This window comes from Mus caroli, chromosome 15, assembly GCF_900094665.2.
Source record: "Mus caroli chromosome 15, CAROLI_EIJ_v1.1, whole genome shotgun sequence".
Lineage (NCBI taxonomy): Eukaryota > Metazoa > Chordata > Mammalia > Rodentia > Muridae > Mus > Mus caroli.
The window spans coordinates 93,482,760-93,509,758 of record NC_034584.1 but is presented as its reverse complement, the minus strand read 5'-3'; the positions used below and the strand labels follow the sequence as shown (position 1 = coordinate 93,509,758).

Sequence of the window (26,999 nt, the reverse complement as noted above, 5' to 3'; positions counted from 1 at the left end):
AGGACAGCCAGGGCTACACAGAGAAACCCTGTCTCAAAACAAACAAACAAACAAACAAAAAAAAATATATATTATATATATATATATATTTAAAGGGTTGGGTTTTGGGGGGAGTTTTTTTGTCCTTTTTTCTTTTTTAAAGAATTATTTATTTATTTTTAAGTACATTGTAGCTGACTTCAGACACTCCAGAAGAGGGCATCTGATCACTTTACAAGATGGTTATAAGCCACCACAAGATGGTTGTGAGCTACCATGGGGTTGCTGGGAATTGAACTCAAGACCTCTGGAAGAACAGCCAGTGTTCTAACCACTGGGCCATCTCTCCAGCCTGCTTGTTTTGTTTTAAATTTGTTTTCAGGTCTCTGTTGCTCAGGCTCATCTTGAACTTGTACATTCCAGCAATCCTCCTGCCTCGGCTTTTTAAATCACTGAGACTACAAGCTTTTGACATTACTCCTTTAAAAAAAAAAAAAAAAAAGATTTATTTATTTATTGAGTGCTCTATCTGCATATACACCTGCATGCCAGAAGGGGGCATCAGATTCCATTATAGATGGTTGTAAGACCCCATGTAGTTACTGGGGATTGAACTCAGGACCTCTGGAAGATCAGACAGTAGTACTCTTAACCATTGAGCTATCTCTCCAGCCCTTGACAACACTCTTATTTGTTTGGTCTTGGCTTTGCTACAGTAATGATTAACCCAAGGCACACTAGGCAAGTGTTCTACCACTGAGTCACATCTCCAGGGCTCACTCGAGGCAGTTTAGAATCCTAGGCGATTTTTTTTTTTTTTTTTTTTGGTTTTTCGAGACAGGGTTTCTCTGTATAGCCCTGGCTGTACTGGAACTCACTTTGTAGACCAGGCTGGCCTCGAACTCAGAAATCCCCCTGCCTCTGCCTCCCGAGTGCTGGCTCCTAGGCGGTTTGTTAAGCATAGGAACTGCAAAGCTTAGAAACTAAAGGCCAGGCCACGAGTCAGCTTCCCAGAGAAGGTCCGTGCAGGCAAAGCTGAGGACCTGAGTCCAATCCCCAGCACTGGCACCATGGAAGGAGAGATTCAACTCCTGCAAGAGAGATCTGACCTCCCAGTGTGTGCTGTGGTATGTCCTCACCCCACACATATAATAATTGATTAACATAATGGGGGCTAAACTAAGGGCTAAGCCAGGTACAGTAGCAAATACCCAGTAACCCTAGAAGCATTGAAGGAAGCAAAGGCCAGAGGCCATAGTGAGTCTGTTTAAAACAGAAAAATGCACACAAACATTTATTCTTATTCAGATTCTCCCTCCCTCCCTCCCCTCTTTTCTCTCTCTCTCTCTCTCTCTCTCTTTCCCTTCCTCCCTCCCCTCCCCCCCTTCCTCCCCAAGCCATGTGGCCTTCATGTGCAGGAACACTATCAGGCTAGCCCTCCAGCATGTTAACTATCAAGAATCATTATGGTAGGGCCATGGAGTTTAGAGCTAGCTAAGCTGACTTCTTCAGGAAAATGGTGTCTGAGCCAAGCCTTGAGGAATGTACAGGAATAGGCCAAGGGTGTGGAGAAGTGGCATATTAAAAAGAAGAATAAGAAGAATAAGAAGAATAGACACACGCAGACATAGCTGAGTGCAGAGACCCAGGACTGACCTCTTAGGAATGGCTGTTTGATTGATTTGGCAAGGCGTTCGTGTAAATAGTCAGGAATGAGAGACAGGCAGGAGGAAGAGGCCAGGGTAAGATCTGGAAAAGCCTTCTAGGCTGATCAGGCATCGGTGGGAAGGCATGGGGACTGTTTCAGCAAATCACAATTAGACGGACAACTTAGTTGCAGCAGGTAACAACTTTATGTAGACAGCATACTTGGCAACCATAGACTCCTCAAATCCATGTCAGACTGGGCTGGAGAGATGCCTCCATAGCTAAGAGCACTGGCTGTTCTTCAGAGGATCAGGGTTCAATTCCCAGCTCCCACATAGCAGCTCACAACTGTGTGTAACTCCAATTGCAGGGGAGCCAGCACCCTCTTCTGAGCATACATACTGCACATAACATACATGCAGGCAAAGCACTCCTACATAGAAAATAAAACAGGATCTTATAATAAAATAAATAATAAGCTGCATAAGTGGGCTCTTCTTCATTCTTTCTTTTTTTTAAATGTTTTTGAGACAAGTTCTCTCCCTGTAGTCCTGGATGGCTTGGAATTGCTGGGTAGACTAGGCTAGCCTGAAACTTACAGAGATATGTCTGCCTCTGCCTCTTGAGTGCTGAGACTAAAGGTGTAGTTCCCCATGCCTGCCTAGTGAAAGCTGTTTCTCAAATATAACCAGCAGATATGTTTGGAATTTTCCTTATAGTCTGTAAATTAAAAAAAAAAAAATGCCTCCCCCCTTTATTACCTAAGGTGCGTCTCTGAAGAAATACTTATCTGAAAAATCACGGTCACGTGGTTTTAATTCTGTGTTTTGTGCTTAATTCCTGATCGTCCTCCTGCTGGTTTGATTTGAAATGAGAACTCTAGGCTGAACGGCAAGATCAGAACATTTTAATTACAGCCTAAAGGAGCACGGGGTGAGATGAATCATAACTGGGAGAGTGGGTGGGGAGGAAAGGGGCAGAGAGCGGATACTCTCCCCGCACGACCTGTGAGTCTGCGAGCATGGCTGTGTCCAAGTCTGTGGGATTTCAGAGCCTTGGTGCGCACCTCGCCACCATGTGCTAAGCAGTGCCTAAGCACTGTTTTGAACTTCGGTCTGCTGCAAAAGGACGCTAGTGCTACAGGAACTGTTCTTTAAGAAAGCAAAACACACACACACACACACACAAAGTGGGAGGGGGCGCTATTTATCCTTTGAGAATGGAAGACTGCCTTGGGTCGTCTAGAACTGCCTTGTGGTTGCTGGAAATTGAGCCCAGGTCCTATGAAGGAGCAGCCAGTGCTCGTAACTGCAGAGCCACCTCTGCAGCCCCAAGCAAACTTTGTTGAAATACCATGCTTTGTCAAGCTGCTATTCTTCCTTTAAGGAGATGTCTGAGCATGGTCTCCGATACTCCTGCCTGGAAGTTTCTGAGTTCATGTCGTCTGTCTGCCGGTGGGCAGTGATGTCAGCGTTACGTGTACCCCCACAGGTTCAAGGGGACCGGGTTAAAGGGGAGAGAATATCCCAGGAAAGGCGCACGGACAGATTCTCAAGAGCTGAGCGTCTTGTTTGGTTTTGGTTTTGGGTCACAGGGTCTCATGTAGCCCAGGCTGTGTTAGCAAGGATGACCCTGAATTTCTGGCCCCTCCTCTCTCTGTGGTTTCTCAAGTGTTGAAATTACGGGCATGTGCCGACCTGCCAGCAGCAACGGCCTCTTTATAACCAAGCACGGCTTTCAGAAAAAAGTATTTCATGTCATCAAATGAAATGCTGCATGTGAGGCCATCAGTGCCATACTTGGCTTGTAGTAAACACTCGCTAAATGTCAGCTGTGATTACTCTGATTTACCCTTTGCCAAGGCAGAATTCCTGCAGTGAAGAGAGACTGGGGCGGAGGGGGGATGCTGGCATTCAGGTGTGGTCGGCCAGCCCTGTAGTCTCCAGCTCATTAAACACCTTGAGATATATATATATATATATTTACACACACATATACACTTGGTACCACCTATTCAATCCTGCATCACGACCTTAGCTATGGAAGGTGTGCATCAGCACTATACATAGGATCTGCTTCCAGTTTAAAAACAAAAACAAAAACAGAATTTTGTTGGTTTTTGTTGTTCTTCCCCAACCTGATCCCACACAGACACACACACCCCAACCCCGACCCTTCCCCAAGGTATGGCAGTGTTTTGGTCTGTTTTCCCATACTCACACACTCGCGAGTGCGTGTATGTCTATACACCATGTTTGTTCCTGATACCTGAAGTGGTCATAAAAGGTTGCTGGATCCCCTGAGACTAGAGTATTATATTGATGATTGTGAGACACCATGTAGGTGCTGGGAATTAAATCTGGGTCTTTAAAATGAGCCCTCTCTCCACGACTGGCTCCTCTCCTCTCCTCTCCTCTCCTCTCCTCTCCCTACCCCTCTCTCTGAGACAGGGTATACTGTAGCCCAGGTTATCATCAAACTCACAATATAGCAGGGGGTTATCTTCAACTCCCGATTCCCCTGCCTCCACCTCCCAAGTCGCAACCTTTCCATAAAAAACACTCGAACAGGAAAATAAGAGTAAGAATAACCCATGGGTTTAAATACTTTCCTTTCCCTTGCCACGGAGTGTACTTGGCGCCATCTGAGTGGGGGGGGGGGGGTTGTTCTTAACGCCGGGGTTTTTTTTCTTCCTAAGATATGGCTTGAAAGTTCTTTATGAGGGAGATGATACCGGCTTGGCAGCTGAGTGCTGTCTGCTCTAGTGTTCCTCTGTAATTGAGAGGCACGTTAATATCCTCATAAAAGACATTTTGCTGCCTGTTGTTTAAATGCTCAGCTGTTCTGGGGCCGTTACTTCCCCGCAGGCTGCCAGTGACTAACTGGAGTCAGCAGGATTTTATGGCACTGGCACCGGTTTGCTCTTGTATTTTTAATGCGCTTCTTAATCCTCCTTAATCTTTTTTATTCTTGCAGGTTTCTGCAACTGAGAATAGCCTAGTGGCCCTCTCTGTCCCTGCTGAAGATGACACCTGTAAGCATTTGCTCTGAGCTCTGTGGCAGGGTCTTCCTCCCCCCTGCTATTGTCTGTTCCAAACCTAGCAACCAGTCTCATCAGGGTTTGGGTGTTGAGGGCTGGTGCTGGATCACCCTTCACACATTCATAGCTTAGGGAGAAGTTAAATACGGTTAGCCAGCAGTGGTGGCACACGCTGGTAACCCCAGCATTAGGAAGGGTGAGGCGGGCAGATCTCTGTGAGTTCAAGACCAGCCTGGTCTACAGAGTGAGTTCCAAGACAGTCAGGGCTACACAGAGAAACCTCATCTTGAAAAGCCAAAAAGAAAAAAAAAATTAAATATGGTTAACATGAGAGAAAAAGAATATTTAAATTTTTGAGGTTTTCATTTATTGTGCATGGGTGTTTGTCTGAACTACATTTGTGTACCACAAGCCTGTAGTATCGATCAAGGCCAGAAGATGGCATCAGATCCCTTGGGACTGGAGGAGTAGCCAGCACTCTTAACTGCTGGGCCATTGCTCCAGCCCGCACTGAAAGAATACTTTTAACAAGGCTTCTCTCATTGAACTTAGCCTGTGTGTACCAGACTCTTCCACGCCTGAAGCTACGTAAGCCGGTGACCTTGACATTCTACTTTGACAGAGGTTGCTCAAGAGGGATTGATTAATTTTGGAAGAACATTTTAAAGGCCTAAGGATTTTTTCTACTTAAGTGCTAAATTTTCATATTTTTATCCTGTTTTGGAGTATTTTAAGCCTGATTTCTCAAAGGTAAAAGATTTGGGGGCTGGAGAGATGGCTCGGCATTTAAGAGCACTGACTGCTCTTCCAGAGGTCCTGAGTTCAATTCCCCGCAACCACACGGTGGCTCATAACCATCTGTAATGGGATCTGACGCCTTCTTCTTGTGTGTGTATATGAAGACAGATACAGTGTACTCATATGTAAATAAAAATAAATACATTTTTTAAAAAAAAGAGGTTTGGGGTTGACTTGGCTCTTACCATCTCTGATATTTTTTTTCTTTTTTTTTTTTTAGTTTTTTGGTTTTTTTGGTTTTTTCAAGACAAGGTTTCTCTGTGTAGCCCAGGCTGTCCTAGAACTCACTTTGTAGACCAGGCTGGCCTCAAACTCAGAAATCCGCCTGCCTCTGCCTCCTGAGTGCTGGGATTAAAGGTGTGCACCACCACACCCGGCCCGCCATCTCTGATTTTGACCACAGTTTCACTACACACTGTGGGCCTGGAGCTCACTGTGTAGAGGGGTTGATCTCTCCTGCCTTCCAGGCCTACGTGAGCCACACGCTTATGATACTGGGACCACTTCTGATTCTAGTATTTAGGGTCTCTCTCTGAAGCCCTGGCTGTCCTGGAACTCACTCTGTAGATCAGGTTGGCCTTGAACTCAAACTCAAACCTGCCTCTGCCTCCCCAGTGCTGGGACTGGAGATGTGCACCAGTGTGGCCAGCATGCTTTTTTCCCCCCGTGATAAAAGAATGAAAAGGTTTTCTTGATAATTATTACAGTTCCGGGCCAGCCAGGGCTACACAGGAGATATCTCCTATGTCAAAAACTTTTTCAAAGAATGACTGACGAACACTCGACGTATAGTCCCTCGTTTTCCCAGCCTGGAAGTTACTCGGGTTGCAAACCACCAGGAACATATCAAAATCTATACACAGCCTTCAGAAGGGGCTAAGGCTTCCGAGCAGAATGTTGTTCTGCACGGTCTGGGTCCCAGCTGTGTGCTGCAGGGCGAGAAAGTCTCACTGACAGCCTGAGTCCTGCGGGGGCCTAGGACACCTTCAGTTTAGCCCTTCTTCAACAGAGAAGCAGTATTTCTCCTGATGCTAAAAGGACCAGTCAGTCCCTGGTGGGAAGTACCCATGTTTTGCTTTTTCAAAAATCCTGAGGCTTGTGTGAGCTACTCTAATATGCCTGCCTTCTGTGACTTAACCAGGTAACTCCCAGGTGAAGAGCGAGGCCCAGCAGCCGATGCACCCTAAGCCGCTGAGTCCTGACGTCAGGACCTCCAGTCTTCCGGAAAGTTCTCCTTCCAAAACAGCGAAGGTACGGTGGCACTTGCTCTCTGAGTCTTAAGTATTGCCGATTGCTTTTTTAAGTTACTGGTTGGTATGTGTCCTGGACAGGTATTTTTTTTTAAGATTTTATTTATTTATTTTATGTATATGAGTACACTCTCTTCAGACATACCAGAAGAGAGTATAGGATCCCATTGCAGGTGGTTGCTGGGATTTGAACTCAGGACCTCTGGAAGGGCAGTCAGTGCTCTTAACCACTGAGCCATCTCTGCAGCCGTGTGTGTTGCAGTTTTTATTGCTCTGTTCAGCATTGCCTGTTTGTGCTTTCCTAGATGTAATGCCAGTAGGGATATGCATCAGAGTTACTTTCAGGGGCAGGAGAGATGGCCCACTGGTTAGAACACCTACTGTTCTTTCCGAAGATGCAGGTTCACTTCTTGCCACCCACATGGTGGCTCACGACCATCTGTAACTCCAGTTCTGGGAGGTCTACCATCTATCCTCTTCTGGCCTCCTGGGGTACCAGGAATGCATGTGGTGTGTGGTGCACATCTGTACATGCAGGCAAAGCACTCATACACAGAACATCACATTAAAGGCGAGGGCAGGAGCTGCGGAGGTAGCTCAGTGGAATAAAAACGCTTGCAGCATAGCCATAAGACCTGGATCTGGCTCTCCCAGCACCCGATAAAAAGCTGGGCGTGGAGGCGCAGGACTGTAAACCCAGTGCTGGAGAAGCAGAGACTGGAGAATATCTGGGGCTCACTGGCCATCCAGTCTAGCCAAATAAAGAAGATGGGGAGTGACTGAGGAAGACACCTGGCATTGACCTTTGACCTCCACACGCACCTTCACACACACACACACACACACACACACACACAGCAACACACACATATCCAAAAACAATCAGTTTTCCCACCTACACTTCATGTTAATAGACTTGCTAATAGACTTGTAAGTGCATGTTGGTCAGTGCAGAGCCATTTCCTGTTAGGAGTGGTAACTGGGGCCTGGAGAGATGGCTCAGTGGTTAAGAGCACTGACTGTTCTTCCGAAAGTCCTGAGTTCAAATCCCAGCAACCACATGGTGCCTCATAACCATCTGTAATGAGATCTGATGCCCTCTTCTGGTGCATCTGAAGACAGCTACAGTGTACGTAATAAATAAATAAATAAATAAATAAATAAATAAATCTTTTTTTTTTTTTTTTTAAGGAGTGGTAACTGGTGACACCCACACATCCCTCCTCACTTGACCTTCTCTCAGGGTGTGCCTTTGTGCAGCTGGGTTTTGTTTCTTCATTTTTAGGATTAATTTTTGTATATGAATATACTGTAGCTGCCTTCAGACACACCAGAAGAGGGCATCGGGTCCCATTCCAGATGGTTGTGAGGCACCCTGTGGTTGCTGGGAAAAGCAGCCAGTGCTCTTAACCGCTGAGCCCTGGGCTCATTTTTAAAGATTTCAGCTTGGGAGAAACTGAAAGATAGACTGGGCTTAAGGCAGTCCATGCTGTTCCCGCACCGTGGACATATGTGCTGTGAGCATCGGGCTCCATGATTGGTGCGCAGATGAACTCCTTAGTTCACAAAAAGGATGAAGGAAACAGAACCCGAGTAGGGTGTCTGGACCAAAAGAGGAAGCAGAGGAATCCAGCATCCCAAGGGCAGATTAGGAGGTCAAGGAGCAAAGAGAGCAAAACAAGAAGAGATGTTTAAAGGAAGCAGAAATTCACGAGGAGGGCGTGGTTTATAGAAGAACGGACGCTGAAGAAGGGAACAAGAGAAAGTGGGTGCAGAAGAAATGAACTGAGAGGCTCCAGGTGCAGCTGGATGTCCAAGCACAGGGCTCGCAGGTGCAGGCTATGCCAGGCACCAACGCAAACAAAGGAGAGAGGAAAGGACAGAGTCACGGGCATTGAGTGTATACCTGTGTTCTCCCTAACCTTTCCAAGGTCTGAGCCCAGCCTGGTAGCCGGTGCCATACTGTGTGATTACCTCCCCTGCACCGTCTGTCCGAAGGTCAATGTTTGGCTTGTGACTCTGGATCAAAAAATAGATTTAAAGCAGGGAGGGGGTGGCTAGAGAGATGCATAAGAGCAGCTCCTGCAGAGGACCTGAGTTAGATTCCCAGCAACCACATCCAGCAGCCTAGAGCTGTCCTTAACTCCATTTCCAAGGAGATTCACGCCTCTGGTTTCCTTGAGCCTCTGCAGCTACAGAAACACACCCCACACAGACATGCGCAAGTATACTTTTTGTTTTTTGTTTTTTGTTTTTTGTTTTTTTTTTTGTTTTTTCGAGACAGGGTTTCTCTGTGTAGTCGTGGCTGTCCTGGAACTCACTCTGTAGCCCAGGCTGGCCTCGAACTCAGAAATCCACCTGCCTCTGCCTCCCGAGTGCTGGGATTAAAGGCATGCGCCACCACCGCCCGGCAAAGAGCATTTTCTTAATATGTGAGACTCTGGATTCCATTCCTGAGTTCTGCAAGAAAGAGGTGGGAAAAGAAGACCAGTGCCCTAGTTAGGGTTACTGTTGCTGCAATGAAACACCATGACCAAAGCTAGTTGGGAAGAAGAGGGTTTATTTGGGTTATCACAGTCCATCACAGAAGGAATCAGGACAGGAACTCCTACAGGGCAGGAAGCTGGAGGCAGGAGCTGATGCAGAGGCCATGGAAGGATGCTGCTTACTGCCTTGCTCCCCGTGGCTTGCTCAGCCTGCTTTCTTATAGAACCCAAGACCAGCCCAAGGGTGACCCCACCCTCACAATGGGCTGCCCGCTCCCCCACCCTACCCCCAATAAATCACTAAGAAGCTTGTTTACACCCCAGTCTTATGGCGACATTTTCTTAATTGAGTTTCCCTCCTCCCAGATGACTCTAACGTGTGTCAAGTCAGCATGTAATTTGCTAGCACTACCGGTGAAATGGCTCAGTGGACACGGCACTTGACAAGCTGCGTGAGGCCCACATGAAAAGGACCAACTCTTACAAGCTGTCCTTTGAATGCTTATACTGTGTTTCAGTGCCCCCTCCATCCCTACCCCCCCCACCCCCGCCACACACTTGCAAACTTAAATGAATAAGAAAACTAGGGATAGTGGCGCATGTTAAGGCAACGAGGGAGCAGATTCTGGCCTAGCCTGGGCTATGCATTGAAACTGACCCTATCTGTATAAAACAGTTATTAATAAGACTGGACCTGGTTATGGATTCTGTGTCACTGAAGAATCTGAGCCCTGGTTTATCCAAGAACTAATATCTGGCCTTGATAACATTATTCCTCGGGGCTGGTGAGATGGCTCAGCAGGTAAGAGCACCCGACTGCTCTTCCAAAGGTCCGGAGTTCAAATCCCAGCAACCACATGGTGGCTCACAACCATCCGTAACAAGATCTGACTCCCTCTTCTGGTGTGTCTGAAGACAGCTACAGTGTACTTCTATATAATAAATAAATAAATATATATTAAAAAAAAAAAACATTATTCCTCAATATGGCCTCACCTGTTTGCCCAGATGTAATTAGGGCTGTTTATGCTGGCCCAGTGCTGTGTTGAATTCCCTTCTGATTCAGGCTCCAGGCCCCCAGCCGATGAGGGGGCTGTGTAGGAGCGCATCACACAGGTGTTCCTCGGTTGGTCAGAGACAATGTGTGTCTTTCTCCATGGGCTCCTTTGTCTCTGGTCGTTAGCAGTAGCCTTTACACACACACCTCGGGGTTTGAGGCCTGTGGGAAAGACTAAAGCACCTTGCCTAGTTCCTCCTGTTTGTCGGGAGTCCAAAGCTCAAAAGGACAGAGCCTTGCATGGGGCTTATTTTACCTCCCCTTTATTTAAGGGCTGTTTGTTTTCTTTTGCTTAAAGTCTTCTTGCAGTCTGTAAGCAAGAGAAATACTTTCAGTAAACGTGTCTGGAAAGAGCTGCTGATGTAACTGGTCTCATGTCACGGCTCTAGACTTTGCATCAGAAGTCACTTCTCTACTTTGGGAAATTACATGTAGCAAAGAATACATTTGTTCACTCAAAATAGACTTTTCGAGTCCCACGCATCCTGAGGTGGAGGGGATCTGTTCTCAGTGCCTGTCTGTTACTGAAAACTAGGGCATCCAAAGCAGGGAACTCAGATAATTTTAAAGTTTAGTTTTTTTTATGTAAAAACTGAAGGTAGCTGGAGAGTTGGCTCAGCGGTTTAGAGCACTTGCAGAGGATCCTGGTTCTATTCCCAGCACCCACAGAGTGGCTCACAACCATTAGTGACTCTCGTTCAGGGGATCCAATGCCCTCCTTGAGCACCAGGCACACATACAGTGCACATAACATACATGGAGATAAAACACTCATACACATAAAATAAAAATAAATATTGTCGGGCATGATGTCACACTCCTTTTATCCCAGCTCTCCAATGTTTGGCCTGCATGGATGTTTGCCGTGTGCCTGGTCCCGTGGAGGTCAGAAGAAAGCAGCAGATCTCCTGGAACAGTAATTGCAGGTGGTTGTGAAACACCATGTGGATGTGCGGAATTGAACCAGAGTTCTCTGGGAGTTTTTTTTTGTTTGTTTGTTTTTGTTTTTAAAGATTTATTTATTATTATATCTAAGTACACTGTAGCTATCTTCAGATGCACCAGAAGAGGGCATCAGATCTCATTACAGGTGGTTGTGAGCCACCATGTGGTTGCTGGGATTTGAACTCAGGACCTCTGGAAGAGCAGTCAGTGCTCTTAACCACTGAGCCATCTCTCCAGCCCCCTGGGAGTTTTTAACAACCTTTCAAAAATTGTTTTGCAATAGGATTTCACTACTCAACCCAGTCTGGCCTCAGTTCACTGTACACTTCAAGCTAGCCTTAAACTTGTAGTCCTGCTGTGTCTGCCTCCCATGTACTAAGGTTATAGACATTTACCATCAGGCCATGGCGTTTCCAATGATTAACGATGAGGTGTAGGAGAAAGACCAAGACCCAAGAGAGAAGAAAAGGCAAAAGAATGTGACCAGCCCTGAGGGTCACCATTTTGTCCCCAGCTTCCTCAGATGGTCCTGTGGATGAATGTGGAAAGAAAGCACAGCCTGGGGCTGGAGAGATGGCTCAGCAGCTAAGAGCACTGGCTGCTCTTCCAGAGGTCATTAGTTCAATTCCCAGCAACCACATGGTGGCTCACAACCATCTATAGGGGCATCTGATGCCCTCCCTCATCATTCAGGCAGATGTATATGCAGCAGAGCGTTTATACATTAGATAAATAAAATTAAAAGAGAGAGAGAGAGGGAAGGAAGGAAAGAAAGAGAGAGAGAGAGAGGAAGGAAGGAAGGAAGAAAGAAAGAAAGAAAGAAAGAAAGAAAGAAAGAAAGAAAGAAAGAAAGAAAGAGAGAGAGAGAGAAAAGCAAGCAAGCACCACATACCGCTTGGAAGGACATCCTTCGAGGCGCCCCTTGCCGTATCTGTCTTGCTGTCCTCTGTGGGCAGGGATAAGAGGTTTTGTGGGTTTATTGTATGGTGTGGGAGATGTAGAACCCCATTTATGATAAGCAAGCTTTTCCCAGCGAGGTCCCTGCTGTCCCCAGCCTGGTTTCATATTCTTTTACAAAGCTAGGAGAATCATGACCGAAGGTCACCAGGACCCTGTAGATGCTGTCCCAGCATACTGACCTCCTCTTACGGAGACAGTCTATGTGGGATGTGAGTGGTGCTGAGAACGGTGTCACAGAGAGTTTCACTCAGAATCTGCAGGCTACACTGAGCGGTAGGTATTCAGCCACGTACTGCGTGACAAAGAATTCCAGTTTTATTACCTAGCCACCGTTTTTTTTTTTTTTTTTTTGCACAAACCGGAAGAATGAACAGCATTTGCGGTATTCATCCGATGAATTGGAGGTCTGACCTCTGGGTAGAATTCTTTCCGATTTCATTATGTCCACCGGCCTAACTTCCGGATTTGTTGCCAGCCGTTCCCCTCCCCCAACCCCCTCGTTGATGGATATGCCCGCCTGCACATCCGCCTTCATCTGACAGCATGCATAATACTGTGTTGAAAGGATACAGATGAAGGCAGGTAGATGTGTTGGAAACTAACTTGAAGCAGGTTGATGCCCATCAATGGAAGAGCTGTAATATTCTTCACGTGGTAAAGATTGTGTTGGTTAATATATTTATATATTGCCTCATTCATTCAAGAAGGTCCTGAAGATAATATCTCCACATTTGAATCTGAAATCAAGTGAAGACTCCGATGTGTTGGATGTGTGGGTGTGAGGGTGTTTGTTCTGGATTAACATCCATCCTCTTCTCCAAAGACAGCGCGGGGTGTTTAGAAAACACTCCGTTGGCCTGAGTTAGGAATTAGGGGTTTTAATTCTCATTGTGTCCCTGACTGTTTGTAACCTTGGTCAGGTATCTGAAATCCCTGATACTTTAGTATCTATGTGTGAGAAGTGAGGTAGAGAAAGAGAAATAAAAAAAAAAAACACAAAACAAACCAAAAACCAAAAAAACACTTAGTAGGTGAGAGAATATATCATAAAGATGAAGCCTGTCTAACGGTCCCATGTCGGCAGGGTTCTGGGCATGGCTCTGTCAAGTCAACCTATGGTGGAGGCATGGGTGGGCAGGATGTATGCCAGACCTTGGATAATGGGAGCGTTTCGGGCATTGACTACGCTTCCTGTTGCCTGAATAGACATGGGGGAAATTACAGAAAAGTGGCTGAGCGCCCAGGACAGAGAATTAAGGGGAAGGCACAACACAGCCGCTACCACTTGGCATATGAGCATGCTGGGAGCCTCTGCTGTTGTTTTTATGACAGTGTAGGGTCCCTCGATGCACAAGCCTTAAATAACAACAGAAGAAAAGCCCTGAGACTTGGACAGAAGCAGCAGGAAGCAGCAGGTCCTGTGCTCAGCCAGTTGTGTGAGGCAGCAGGCTGTGGAGTTGATGTCAAGGAGGAGGTGACTTCTCACTTGGGTGTGGGAGGCTTCAATGAAGAAAGCAAGCGGCTGCAGGTCAGATGTGGGAGGTAATAAAGTCCTAACAAAGCGGCTGTGGGTCAGGCGTAGGAGGTAATGCAGTCTGAACAATTATGAGGAAGATACTCCTTGTGTGGGTGAAGGTTCATAAAAACCTTCTTAATCCTGATTTTGAGGTTGGCTGTGCCCCAGGTGGATCTGAGAGGGGCTGGGTTTTGCCTCCCTAGGCAGAGTTAGAATGTGGTCTCACTCTTGGATCTGAGTCTGAGCGGGAGCTCAGCTGCAGTTGCGTTCTCCGGGCACATGGAATGCTGTGTATTCATTAAAGGTTCCTATTTGTCTCTTCCAGCCTCTGCGTCCTGCTCCTGGCACCTAATCTCTGTTCCTGCCTTCCACTTTCCTCCTAATGTGAGCAAAACCTTCACTGTCTTTCAAGTTTCTTCTCTCTATTCCTTGGGCTGCACCCTGCTACAGTTTGTTCCTTCTTTGTGTATGGTGCCTGTATGAGTGCGTATGTATGAATGTGTGCGTGCCTGCATGTATGCATGTGTGTGTGTGTGTGTGTGTGAATGTGTGCATACATGTGTGTATATTCATGTGTCTGCACACATGCTCTCAGTGTCCCTTCCCCTTGTTCTCCCAATTCTATTTCTGTTGTTGTTTTTTGAGACAGGGTTTCTCTGTGTAGCCCCAGCTGTCCTAGAACTCACTCTGTAGACCAGCCTGGCCTCGAACTCAGAAATCTGCCTGCCTCTGCCTCCCAAGTGCTGGGATCAAAGGTGTGTGCCACCACTGCCTGGCTCCAATTCTATTTCAACTGTTAAAACTGTAGGATCCCCTCTTTGCAACTGAAAATGATTCTCAATCTGACAAGCACATTTGTCCCATTACTCACTCAATTTGAATTGTGATTTGGAGAGGTTCTCAAGTAACTCCAATTGTACCATCATTCTCAAATTTTATTGTGTGTGTGTGTGTGTTTTCTTTTTTAAAGATTTATCTATTTTATGTATGTGAGTACACCGTAGCTATCTTCAGACACCCCAGAAGAGGGCATCGGATCCCATTACAGATGATTTGATGTGGTTGCTGGGAATTGAACTTGGGACCTCTGGAAGAGCAGTCAGTGCTCTTAACCGCTGAGACATCTCTCCAGCCCTTATTCTGCATTTTAATGGAGGTCCTGCTTTCTGGGCAAAATAAAACAACAATAAATCCAAAACAACAAACAAACACACACACACACATACACACACACATGCACAAAAACCCATCTAGTCCTTTTAGAGAAAACCTTATTAAAACGGGGCAACAGTGTCTCCCTTTAAATCCAGTTGTGTCTATAAAAGAAATGAAACCTTTTATTCAAATACTGCCCTCGTGACTGCCCACAGCTCTCTGCTGTAACCTGGGCCACTCTGGTTACAGAGTGCCTCATGACTGGTACACTGAGCTAGCCTCTGGCTTTGGGTGATTTAACTTCTCTTCTTCTCAGGACTCTGCCCGAATGAAGGGGGTTACCCTTCCTTCCTCTGCACTTTGTCTCTTACTCCTGAGCCCCCGAGACGCTGTGCGAGCGTTCGCCTGTTGTTTTTGTATGCTTTGCTTTATAGATCTTCACTTGCATTTCATGTCTGTTTTCTGCTTCCATTTCCTACCAGATCTGCTTGGAGAACAGTCTGTCCTCACTGATTTTGTCCCCGTAGTGAATAAACAGTCAGTGTGATGTTTTTACATGTCTATCTTCAGGGCTGGCTGGTTGGTCAGTATGGTTTATTTGCAATGAGGTCCCACTCTAGCGTGGCTGGCTTGGTGGGCACTTGCTATATAGACCAGAATAGCCTTGAGTTTGCAACCGTCCTCTTGCAGGTGCCTCCCAAGTGCTCGGATGCTAGGCCTAAGTTTCCACACCCAACTAGAGTTATTTATTTATTTATTTATTTATTTTTGGTTTTTTGAGACAGGGTTTCTTTTGTTTTTTTAAATCTCAAGTCTGCTCCACCCATAATCTGGTCCTTTTAGGCTTCGCTAAATTCAGGTTCTGGACCCAGGGAATAACTTGCATTATCTTACATTTTCTGCTGAGAGCCCAAGCTCACCTTAGGCCCGCTCCGCTAGGGGGTGCCTGTGAGAGTTACCTGGTCACTATACGCTATATTCCTCTATTGGCTGACATATTTGTGTTGGAGCAAGTCAGGACATTCACATTCAGGAGTAGAGGCTTCTGAGTCCCACCACCATCCATAACATAACACTTTTTATCATGTAAACGTTTTCAGTATCTCTTTAGAATTCTGCCTTTTATCAGGGCTACAGTAGCAATCTGTATATATTGTGAGAGGGCTTTAGGGCCTTGTGGATCACTGGCTTGCCCCAAACTTGTTGTATAGATAGCTATGGATGACTTTGAACTTAAGACTCTCCTGTTTCCTCCACTCAAGGGTTGTACCATCATGCCCAGTTTTATTCATTGTTGAGCACTGAACCCAGGGCTTTGTAGGAGCTGGGCAAGCTCTCTGCCAGCTCAGCATCATCCTCAGTCCCTGGTTCTCGTGGTTTTAGAAGTTGAATTATTGTGTTGATCAACGTGACAACTCTTTTTTTTTAAAATATGATTTTTAATTTTTTTTTTAAATTATTTATCTTATGCATATGAGTACACTGTCTTCAGACACACCAGAAGAGGGCATCAGATCCCATTACAGATGGTTGTGAGCCACCCTGTGGTTGCTGGGAATTGAACTCAGGACCTCTGGAGGAGTCGTCAGTGCTTTGAACCACTGAGCCATCTCTCCAGCCGACCACTCTTAATGCACAGTTTGCAAGTAGTTCGCAGATTCATAGTCATTAAGGAATACATTGCCCAGGGTATTGCTTTTCTTCAAGTTAGTTTTCAGACACGGTATAAACAATGTAGCTCGCTGAGGAGGCCACGCTTCCTTCTGGAAGCCCAATAGGGAGTTTGTTTCTCTTACAAATCACCCCATCTGTGTGTCAGTTAAGGTTTGCTTAAAAGTATGCCTAGCTTGGGGCTGGCAAGATGGCTCTGCAGGTAAAGGCACTTACTGCCAAGCTTAGGGACCTATGCTTGATCCTCAGAATCCACATGGCAAGGGGGAGACGGAACTCCCCGGAGTTGTCCTGTGACTGACACACGTGCACAGTGGCGCGTGCACATGTCCACTGAGAAAAGAAAATAATAGTAAACATTTTAAAAGTTTTTTTTTTTTTTAAATATGCTACACACATTTAGATGTAGTGGTGTATACATCCAGTCTCGACACTTGGGAGTAGAGGCAGGAGGGTCAAGGTCATCCAGGGGAACCCGATGGGTCTGAGGGCAGCTTGGGCTACATGCGAATCTGTCTTTAAAAAACTAGAATAAAACCTGTCCGGAGAGTAACAAAAGATCCTCCTCTGGAATTAAAATACCAATCCCTAATTCCCAAAGTGTAATACCTTCCCTTGAGCGTCAGACCCTGGCCCCTCAGCACATACACCCGGTTGTTATGATCACCTTCCCTCAGCCTGGGTGTCAGAACCCCCCCCCCATGACTGTTCAAATTGCCTCCTTTTCTGCCACTTGAGTCAAACTTCCGCATTCTGTGTTAAGATTTCATTTTCTCCTCCCTGCCCCTCTAACTACAGCTCTCCATCCGCAGTGTATCTGTGGTGTGTGTGTATGTATCTGTGTCCGTGCAATCGCGTGTGGGCGTGTGCCTATACCTGTGTCTGTGTCTCAGCCTGTCTACACCTTGCTCTGCAATACAACCCAAGCCCACCTGACCTCAAAGGCGTCAACACTTAGGGCAGCCACGCGGTTTGGTACAGAAATCCAGGAGAGCCTCCCAGCTCTACCAAGCCAGCCGGTAGAATCTGAGCAGGGTGTAGTTCCTTTGAGAATGGCCCTTAGATAAATTAAATCCTAGGCCCATCTCAGCAGGTACCAAGGCATCGGTGCTGAGGCTGAAGTTGTCTGCTTCCTTCTCTAGAAGTTTCAGGCGCCGGCAAAGGAGAGCTGCGTGGAGTGCCAGAAGACGGTGTACCCCATGGAGCGGCTCCTGGCCAACCAGCAGGTGTTTCACATCAGCTGTTTCCGATGCTCCTACTGCAACAACAAGCTCAGGTGAGCCAGACCCAAGCAGGCCTCTGTCCGCAGAGTGGGCGCGCAGAGGAACTCCGGCTTTTAGAACACAGGCACTAAAAGCGACTGTATTAACACTGACAGGTCCTGCATATGAGTGATGATGTCATTGGGAATGTTTTAATGCCGTGGTGTGTTAGAACTGAAGCCTAGGATCTATGAACCGCTAGCGAAGTCCCTCATGTGTGACCAGGTTTAGCAGAATGTCTTCCTGTGGCCTTATCGAACCATAAGCCATTAAATCCCAAGGTATAAAGGGAATTTAATTTTTTAAAGATTTATTTATTTATTATTACAGTAAGTATGCTGTAGCTATCTTCAGACATACCAGAAGAGGGCATCAGATCTCCCAGGAATTTAATTTTTTTTTTTTTTTTTTTTTTTTTTTTTTTTTTTTTTTTCGAGACAGGGTTTCTCTGTATAGCCCTGGCTGTCCTGGAACTCACTTTGTAGACCAGGCTGGCCTCGAACTCAGAAATCCGCCTGCCTCTGCCTCCCGAGTGCTGGGATTAAAGGCGTGCGCCACCACGCCCGGCTAAATTTAATTTTTAAAAAGAAATATAGATATAGGTGTTTTGCCTGCACGCATGTCTGCAAAGGCTAAAAAGAAAGCAGCAGACCCACTGAAGACAGCTGTGAGCCGCCATCCGGGTGCTGGGAATCAAACCTGGGTCCCCTGGAAAAGCCGCCAGTGCTCTTAACCACTAAGCCATCTCTCCAACCCCTATTACATGAGCCTTTACAAGCTATTATATAGTGGGCTGGGCTTGGTGGCACACATCTTTAATTCCAACACTCGAGGCAGGGCAGGTGACTTCAAGTCTAGCCTGTTCTACATAATAAGCTCCAGGTCAGCTAGGGCTATCTAGTGATTCTATCTTTGAATTAAAGAAAAAAGGGGGGGGGCATGGTGATTCGCTGACTTGGTGTTTTCTCTTTTGGTGACAGTCTAGGAACATATGCATCCTTACGTGGACGGATCTATTGCAAACCTCACTTCAACCAGCTCTTCAAGTCCAAAGGCAACTATGACGAGGGCTTTGGGCACAAGCCGCATAAGGATCTGTGGGCAAGCAAAACCGACAGTGAGGAGACGTTGGGGAGCCCAGCCCAGCCGCCTAATGCAGGGGAGAGCCCCCATAGCCCGGGTGTAGAAGATGCCCCCATCGCCAAGGTCGGTGTGCTGGCAGCAAGTATGGAAGCCAAGGCCTCTTCTCAGAGGGAGAGGGAGGATAAGCCTGCGGAGACCAAGAAGCTGAGGATCGCCTGGCCTCCGCCAGCCGAGCTGGGCAGTTCAGGAAGTGCCCTGGAGGAAGGCATCAAAGTATCGAAGCCCAAGTGGCCTCCGGAGGATGACGTCTGCAAGACGGAGGCCCCGGAGGATGTAGATCTGGACCTGAAGAAGCTGCGGCGGTCTTCGTCCCTGAAGGAGAGGAGCCGCCCGTTCACTGTAGCAGCTTCCTTTCGAACCTCTTCCATCAAGAGCCCCAAGACCTCATCGCCATCTCTCAGGAAAGGTTGGAGCGAGTCCGAGCAGAGTGAGGAGTTTGGAGGAGGGATAGCGACAGAAAGGAAACAAATGGAAAAGGCCAGACCCTCTGGGGAGAAAGAGAATGTGGGAAAATCACGCTGGCAGGGCGATGAAGCTCCGAGGAGCAAGGACCGTAGTTCTTTTGAGCTGGAGAGTGAGAATTTTATAGAAAATGGTGCAAACATAGCTGAAGATGACAACCATGTCCACGCACAGCAGTCTCCGTTAGAACCCGAGGCTCCGGATTGGTCTGGCTTTGTAGACACCACAGCTGCTAAAGAATTCACTACCCAGAATCAAAAATCCCAAGATGTCGGGTTCTGGGAGGGGGAAGTGGTCCGAGAGCTGTCTGTGGAGGAACAGATAAAGAGAAACCGGTACTATGATGAGGATGAGGACGAGGATGAGCAATGACCCGCCGCCATGATGCCAGCCTTAGATTCTGATTAGCAACTCACTGCCCTTTATCAAGTGGTGTGCAGAAACAGGCAGCTTGGCGCCAAGGGTCATTCATGTGGGAGCAACTTTGGAAATGAATTCCCGCTAGCAAAACAAGGCAAAAAACAAGCAAAAACAAAGCAGACAAACAAACACACCCAAAACCAATTCTAAGTGCATTGTCAAAACACCATCTTTTAAGCCTGGTGTGGTGGCGCACAGCTTTAATCCCAGCACTCAGGAGGCAGAGGCAGGTGGGTCTATCTGAGTTCCAGGACAGCCAGGGCTACATAGAGAAACCTTGCCTCAACAAAACAAAACAAAACAAAACAAAACAAACAAAAAAAACCCTTCCATTTTCACAGGGAAGGGCTAAGCAGGGATTTCTCTCACTGATGCTGCCTGTCATCCACTGCATTCCCCAAAATCAAGATTGAAGTGTTTAGATACTTAGAGGCTTATTTCACACTACAAAGACCATTGTGGAATTAGAGACACACAGAACACATTTAGGAGCCCACCTCATGACCAGAGGCACTTTAGTATAAAGGGCACAGTGTAGCTATTTTTACAATTTCATTTTTTAGTACTCAACTGCTGAAAATCAAATATTTAGTCTTTCAAGCTTTTTAAATGCATTCTCTTCCTCTGGTAGATAGGGGAAGCTTACTGTCTTTTCATCCTACACCCTGTATTTTTAATCACTGAGGCACAAAACAGCGACCTTTAGCCAAGTGAAAGGTGCTGGTTACTGAAGCCGGAACAGCAGCGTTCAGTCCCCAAAACCTACATAAAGGTGAGAGAGCAGCCTGCACAGAGCTGTCCACACATGCCCATCATCAACAATAAGAAGCAAGTTTTGTTTTTTGTTTTTTTTTAAAAACAAATACAACCAACCTCACAAACACCTGCGAGACAGAGAACCAACCTATATACTTTGTTGTTTGGAGAGATGGACATCGTACCCAGATAATCAGCGGCGTATGCCAGTGTGTCTTCATGCACTCTGGGTGTTTGCCATCTATTCTGGTGGTTTCTCGAACTTTACAGAAAGCTGTTGAGTTGCTGTAAGACCTTTTGGATCACGCTTCACCATGCTCCAGGTAAAACAACCTGAGTTCAGAGCTGGGAAGCCTCGAGATTGAGGTGGATTTTGGCTCTGAAATGTATTGATTTTTAGGCCAGATAATTCTTCCAGGGTTGCATTAAATCACTTTTATGTCTGTCTTCTTAGGCCGTGTCCTACTTTGATTCGTTGTAGTGATAAAACACTGGGAAGAAGCAACTCAGAGGGGAAGGGTTTGTCTCCACTCACAGGCCATGGGTCACACACAGGCCACGTGTGCACAGCAGCATGGTCAAGGGAAGCGAGGCCAGAACCTGGAGGCAAGAGCTGATGCAGACCGTGTGGGAACACTGCTAGCTGACTTCATCTCTGTGGCTTACTCAACTGCTTTTCTTACACCACCCAGGGCCACCTGGCCAGGGGTGACATTGCTCACAACAAAAACAGACAAGGCCCACGGGTGCATCAGTTAGAGGCAGTTCATCAGCTGAGTCCCACATCCAGGCGACTCTGTCAGGCTGATAAACCCTGAGGAGCACAGGTGGCTTTCTCTGATATTAAGGCTTTAGAACATTATAAACAAGTGCATTTCTTATATGTAACTGATATCCCAAATGATGTGTATGGCGGGGTGGGTTTAAGGTAGCGGCCTCTTTGCATTTGTAGAGATTTAGCTCTGTTTTAGAGATGTAAAATAATCTGTTTCCTTATGGCCTTGTTTAGCCTAAAACATTTTTATTCAATAAAGCTTTTAATTTACATTCCGAGTGTCCACACTGCTCTTGTTGCCCTGTCTCTTTACACAGGGTCTCTCGAGACCTGCTTCTATTGAGCAGTTTTTAGGGGGAAAGTGCTGTGAGTTCATTTGACCACTAGATGGCAATGTAGAACCGAATTGTGCACTTTTCATCCACCCTAAAGAAGACTTTTTTGGGGGGTGGGGGGCCCGCAAGTAATTTGGCAAGAGAATTAGTGTGTGCATTCAAAATGAACTGTTTGTTTGCCAATTCGAATGCCAGTGGCGGATTTTACTGTTTACCGCAATCTGCATTTACTAATTCACCTTACGATTGTGTCTGACACAAAACAGGATTTCCAGCCATCTCTGCTGAAGGCACACGTTCTCCGCTCTGGGTGTAAGCGAGTTTGGTTGATTTCTTCTATAGAATCAACTTCTCCAAGTGTTTCCTGCTGCCATTGATTCGTGGTGTCAATAATAGCCTGAAAACCAAAGGTGGTGGTGGTCCATGCCTGTAATCCCAGGACTCAGGAGGCCTCTGAGACAGGAGGATTGCTGAATTGGAAGCCAGCCTAAACCACAGGAGTGTGAGTCCCGATCTCAAACAGAGCAAGAGGCTGGAGAGTTGGCTCTTTATTTTAGAGTGAGTGCTGTTCTTCCGAAGGACGCAGGTCTGCTTCCTGGCACCCTCGTGGTGGCTCACAAGAATCTGAACTCCAGCTCTACAGAGTTCCACACCCTGTACTGACATTCACAGATACACACTTGAGGATTAAAAAACAAGTTGGAGTGGTGGCACGCCTGTAAACCCACCATGTGGGAGGGTGGGAGGCTGAGGCCAGCATGCAGCTGGAAGTGCGGGGCCAGCCTGTACTACGAGAGAGACCTTGCCTAAAAAACCATCTTAGAAATTTTATTTAGTTTCCTATGATTGGATTTCTTCGGAGAGATGTGTGCTTTGGGGCAATCTATTTATTAGGTCATCCAACATCTTCTCTCTAGTTTTCCCCCTCACCTCACCCTGAGACAGGGTTTCCTCTCTGTGTAGCTCTGGACATCCTAGAACTTTGCGTCTATAGACCAGGCTGGCCTTGAACTCACAGAGATCTGCCTGCCTCTGCCTCCTGAGTGCTGGGATTAATGGTGTGAGCCACAATGCCCAAGTCTTAAACTCTCCCATCAGCCCAGGGTTATAATTCTGAAGTCTCACCTCTGCTCTTCACAGCTTCTCACCCGTGGTCAGTTTCAGCTTCCCCGTCATCTCTCATCTTCTCTGCCTCTGTTCTTGACTTCCTGCAATCTGCTGTTGATCAGTGCTTTGTATAGTCCACTCAAGAGCTGTTTTCTCCCAATAAGCTATTATGTGACTTCAGGTATATAGGCATACGACGTACAACAAAACGTGTGTACAAACAAAACATGTACTGACAGTAAATTACGAGGCAATTCATTCATTTTTGTATAAATGTTGATTTTTATGGTGAATGAGTATTTTGCCTGTATGTGTATCTGTGCACCATATGCGTGGCTGGAAGCATCGTTGATCACCTGCAACTGGAATTACAGGTGCTTGTGATTTGCTGTGTGGATGCCGGGAATTGAACTTGGGTCCTCTGGGGGAGCAGCCAGTGCTCCACTGAATGATTTCCCCAGCCCAAAATATTTAAAATATTTAAAACAGCTCGTTGGTCTACAGAGAGTAAATTTGCATATTAATCAGATGGGTTTTATTTTTATAGAGAGAATCAAATCTTGAATGTTTGCACATTAATTTTTTTTAGATTTATTTATGTGTACAAATGTTTTGCCTATATGCATATGTGTGTACCACATGAGTACCTCATGTCCCAGAGGTCAGAAGAGGGCATCTGAATCTCTGGAACTGGAGTTATGGGTGTTTATAAGGCACCGTGTGGGTTCCAGGGACCAAACCTGGTCCCTCAGCAACAGCAAGTACTCTTACCTGCCAAGCCAAGCTATCTTCCCCCAGTCTCTGCATACTGGATCTTAATCTTTGGTACTCTAGACTGTAGAGCATTTTTGAAAAGTATTTATTTATTGAGATGGAGTTATCTCACAGTGTAAGCTACGGCTGGTCTAGAATTCATTATGTAGACCAGGCTGACCTGGAAATCAGAGACATCCATCTACATCCATTTCCTGAGTGCTAGAATGGCATGATGACTGTTCGGCTGACCGTCAAAAGAAGGGAGGCTTGGTTATTGGCTCTTGGTTAAGTCAAGGCAGCTAGGCATGAGTGGAGGGTCTGACAGCTGTCAGTTGAAGCTGGTCCTTAGGACTTCAGCTTATTTGGAGTAAATATTAAAGAGTATTTACAAAAGGGCCTATTATTAAAGCTGTTTAGCAATGTTTAATTCCTAGCTCTTAGGAGAAGGTGGATTCCTCAGCTTCTCTCACTTTATCACCTATTTCAATGGGAATGTTTCCAGTAAACATGTTAAGAATTGCTACATGCAGCCGGGCGTGGTGGCGCACGCCTTTAATCCCAGCACTTGGGAGGCAGAGGCAGGCGGATTTCTGAGTTCGAGGCCAGCCTGGTCTACAAAGTGAGTTCCAGGACAGCCAAGGCTACACAGAGAAACCCTGTCTCGAAAAACCAAAAAAAAAAAAAAAAAAAAAAAGAATTGCTACATGCACATTTGGGGAAATTTTGAATAGCATCTTAGACCAAATTCATTGTATACTGGTTCCCGTATGCTCACCTGACACGTTTTTAGTGCTCAGATTTAAAACCTCATGGACCCAGAATAGCTGTTCATATACGTGTGTGTGTGTGTGTGTGTGTGTGTGTGTGTTTCCAGACAGGGTTTCTCTGTGTAGCCCTGGCTGTCCTGAAACTCCCTTGGTAGACCAGACTGGCCTCGAACTCCAGAGATTCGCCTGCCTCTGCCTACCCAGTGCTGTGATGAAAGGTGTGAGACACACACACACACCCAGCCAAAAGATTGTCTAGTTGACTAGTTTTTAAGACAGTCAGCCTAAAGGAAATGAGGGAAAGTGGAAAGAGTTCTCATCCCATTAAGTCACTTAAGTTCCAAGGAGGCATAGAGGCCTTTATGTAAACAGGATTTTCACTTTTGGGAAGCAGGGGGAGGGGGGCTTAAAACATTTGCATAAAGGTTTTACAAGGTGGGGGAGATGAAGGAATTTGCATAAAAGACTTACCAGGTGAGCACAGATCTTAAATCTCATCACTCAGGAGGTAGAGGCATGTGGACCTCTGAGTTGAGAGCCTCTGTCTTTAGAGTGAGATCCAGGACTGCCCGGGATATGCAGAGAAACTGTCTCAGAAGAAAAAAAAAAAGACCTACCAAGTGGGCAAGATAAGACCTAAATTCCTTGTTAGAAACAAGTTTTATTGGTGTTGGAAAGAGAAGACCAATAATTAATGCTTTTGACAAAGTCTATAAAAATTACAGTGTGCCTGGGGCTGGAAAGATGGCTCAGTGATTCAGAGGACCTGTTGCTTTTGCAAGAGAACACATGTTTAGTTCCCAGCACCCACATTGTGGCTGACAAGCATCTGTAGCTCATTTCCAGGGGATCTGATGCCCTCTTCTGACCTCTACAGGCACCTGGCCTATCTGTGATACATGTGCAGACAAGCAGAACCTGCATATAATAAATGTAATTTGCACACACACACCATACCACACACATGGAGTAGTTTCCATAAATGAGGCCGAGTTTAATGGACATGGCTTCAAGCAATGGTTCAGGAGCCTGGGATGTCACTTACGAGTTTGTTAGAAATAAGAAATGGGGGCTGGAGAGATGGCTCAGCAGATAAAAGTACTGACTGCTCCTCCAAAGGTCCTGAGTTCAAATCCCAGCAACCACATGGTGGCTCACAACCATCTGTAATGGGGATCTGATGCTGACAGCTACAGTGTACTTAGATACAGGAAATCAATAAGTCCTAAAGCAAGCAATGCTGAGGCTGTAGCTCAGCTGCAGCGAGTGTGCTTCCCATGTGTAAGGCCAGGGTTCAATCTGCAACACCAAAACAGAAAAGTCAATTAAATCCACTCCCATGGGTTCTGTTCAGAGCATCTCTGGTTGGGCCCAGAAAGCTCATAACACTCTCCATATGCAGCATGGGATAAGGCTAATGTCTGAGTGGCACCGAGGTGAGGAACACTTTTGAGTGTCCTCACTGGGTGGCTCTTTCATGACTGGCCCTCACCTCACACTTTAAACATACCCTACCAGTTGTGAAGTTCCTTTATCTGTTGTCCTCAGACCGTAAATTGAGATTACCATCTCTGCTGTCCCCAGTTAGTTCCTGGCTATTAGCCTTGTAGCTAGGTTTTAACCAATGTTCAGGGCTCTCTGGCAATTGAAGGACAGTTTAGTCCTCTGAAAACTGCCTGGTCTCTGGTTTGTTTCCTTGTTTAGGTAGATTTACAAGAGTTCAAGGTTTGCTTTGACCATTTAAAGTTGGGGGTGGCGGGGCTGGAGAGATGGCTCAGCAGATAAGAGCACTGACTATTCTTCCAGAGGTCATGAGTTCAAATCCCAGCAACCACATGGTGACTAACAACCATCTGTAATGAGATCTGACGCCCTCTTCTGGAGTGTCTGAAGACAGCGGCAGTGTACTAACATATAATAAATAAATAGGCCCAAGCGGGCTGGAAACAATAAATAAAAAAAAATAAAGTTGAGGTGGTTTGTAAGATAAGGAAATGAGAGTGTTGGAGTCTAAGTAGTTTCTAATTACAGCTGTTGGTCTATACGACTTTGGGCAAACTATTCTGCCTCTTTTGGACTTCAGTTTATTCCTTCATAAACTGCTACATGACAGATGTCATTAAAAACTAGCAGTCATTCATTATTCATTTTCCTTTTGCCTTGTTGCTTTTTTCCCCCATTCCCTTCTGCCCCAAGAGGGGAAAGGAGGAACCTTTTGTCCTATACTGTATGCAAACTGGTCTTAAACTGAAGGGACAATTTTCTCCCTTTAGTCACCCAAGTGCTGAGCTGTGAAACACTACCTCCCACAGACACTCAAAAGGGAATGGGGGTGGGATGGGGAGGTCTCATGAAGTTCATTTTGGCCCTGAACTTGCAGAGAATGACCCTGAGCCTCAAGTGAGATTACAGTGGAGGCTGGAATTACAGGCTTTTAATTTAAAGATATTTCAAAGCCCTGTGTTTTCTCTGAGAAACCGTGAAGGTAACTTTTAAGGGCTAAAGCCAAGGAGGGGGGTGGAGATCAAGGAAGTGCAAGAAAGTTGGAGGAGGAGTATGAAGAGGAGAAGGAGGAAGAATCAACTAGGATGAACGGCACAGTCGGCTGGCTAGGACGCGGGGACTGTAAGTGATGATCAGGAACGTATAGCCGGGCCGGGAGCCAGATTGAACTTGAATCTGCTGGATTAGGAAGAGTGTTTCCAAAAGGGA

At 46.2% G+C, this 26,999-nt stretch overlaps 1 protein-coding gene across 1 annotated transcript in view; it reads left to right on the top strand.

Moving 5' to 3' along the window:
• Lima1 (LIM domain and actin binding 1) overlaps window positions 1-21,597 on the top strand; it is a 90,344-nt gene extending 68,747 nt beyond the window's left edge. The window contains exons 8-11 of the mRNA XM_021183417.1: window positions 4,603-4,660; window positions 6,606-6,715; window positions 17,647-17,780; window positions 18,747-21,597. Coding sequence (XP_021039076.1) covers window positions 4,603-4,660; window positions 6,606-6,715; window positions 17,647-17,780; window positions 18,747-19,743 — 1,299 coding nt within the window. The 3' untranslated portion in view covers window positions 19,744-21,597. The remainder of the gene's footprint in view (window positions 1-4,602; window positions 4,661-6,605; window positions 6,716-17,646; window positions 17,781-18,746) is intronic.
• Window positions 21,598-26,999: the final 5,402 nt, after the last annotated feature.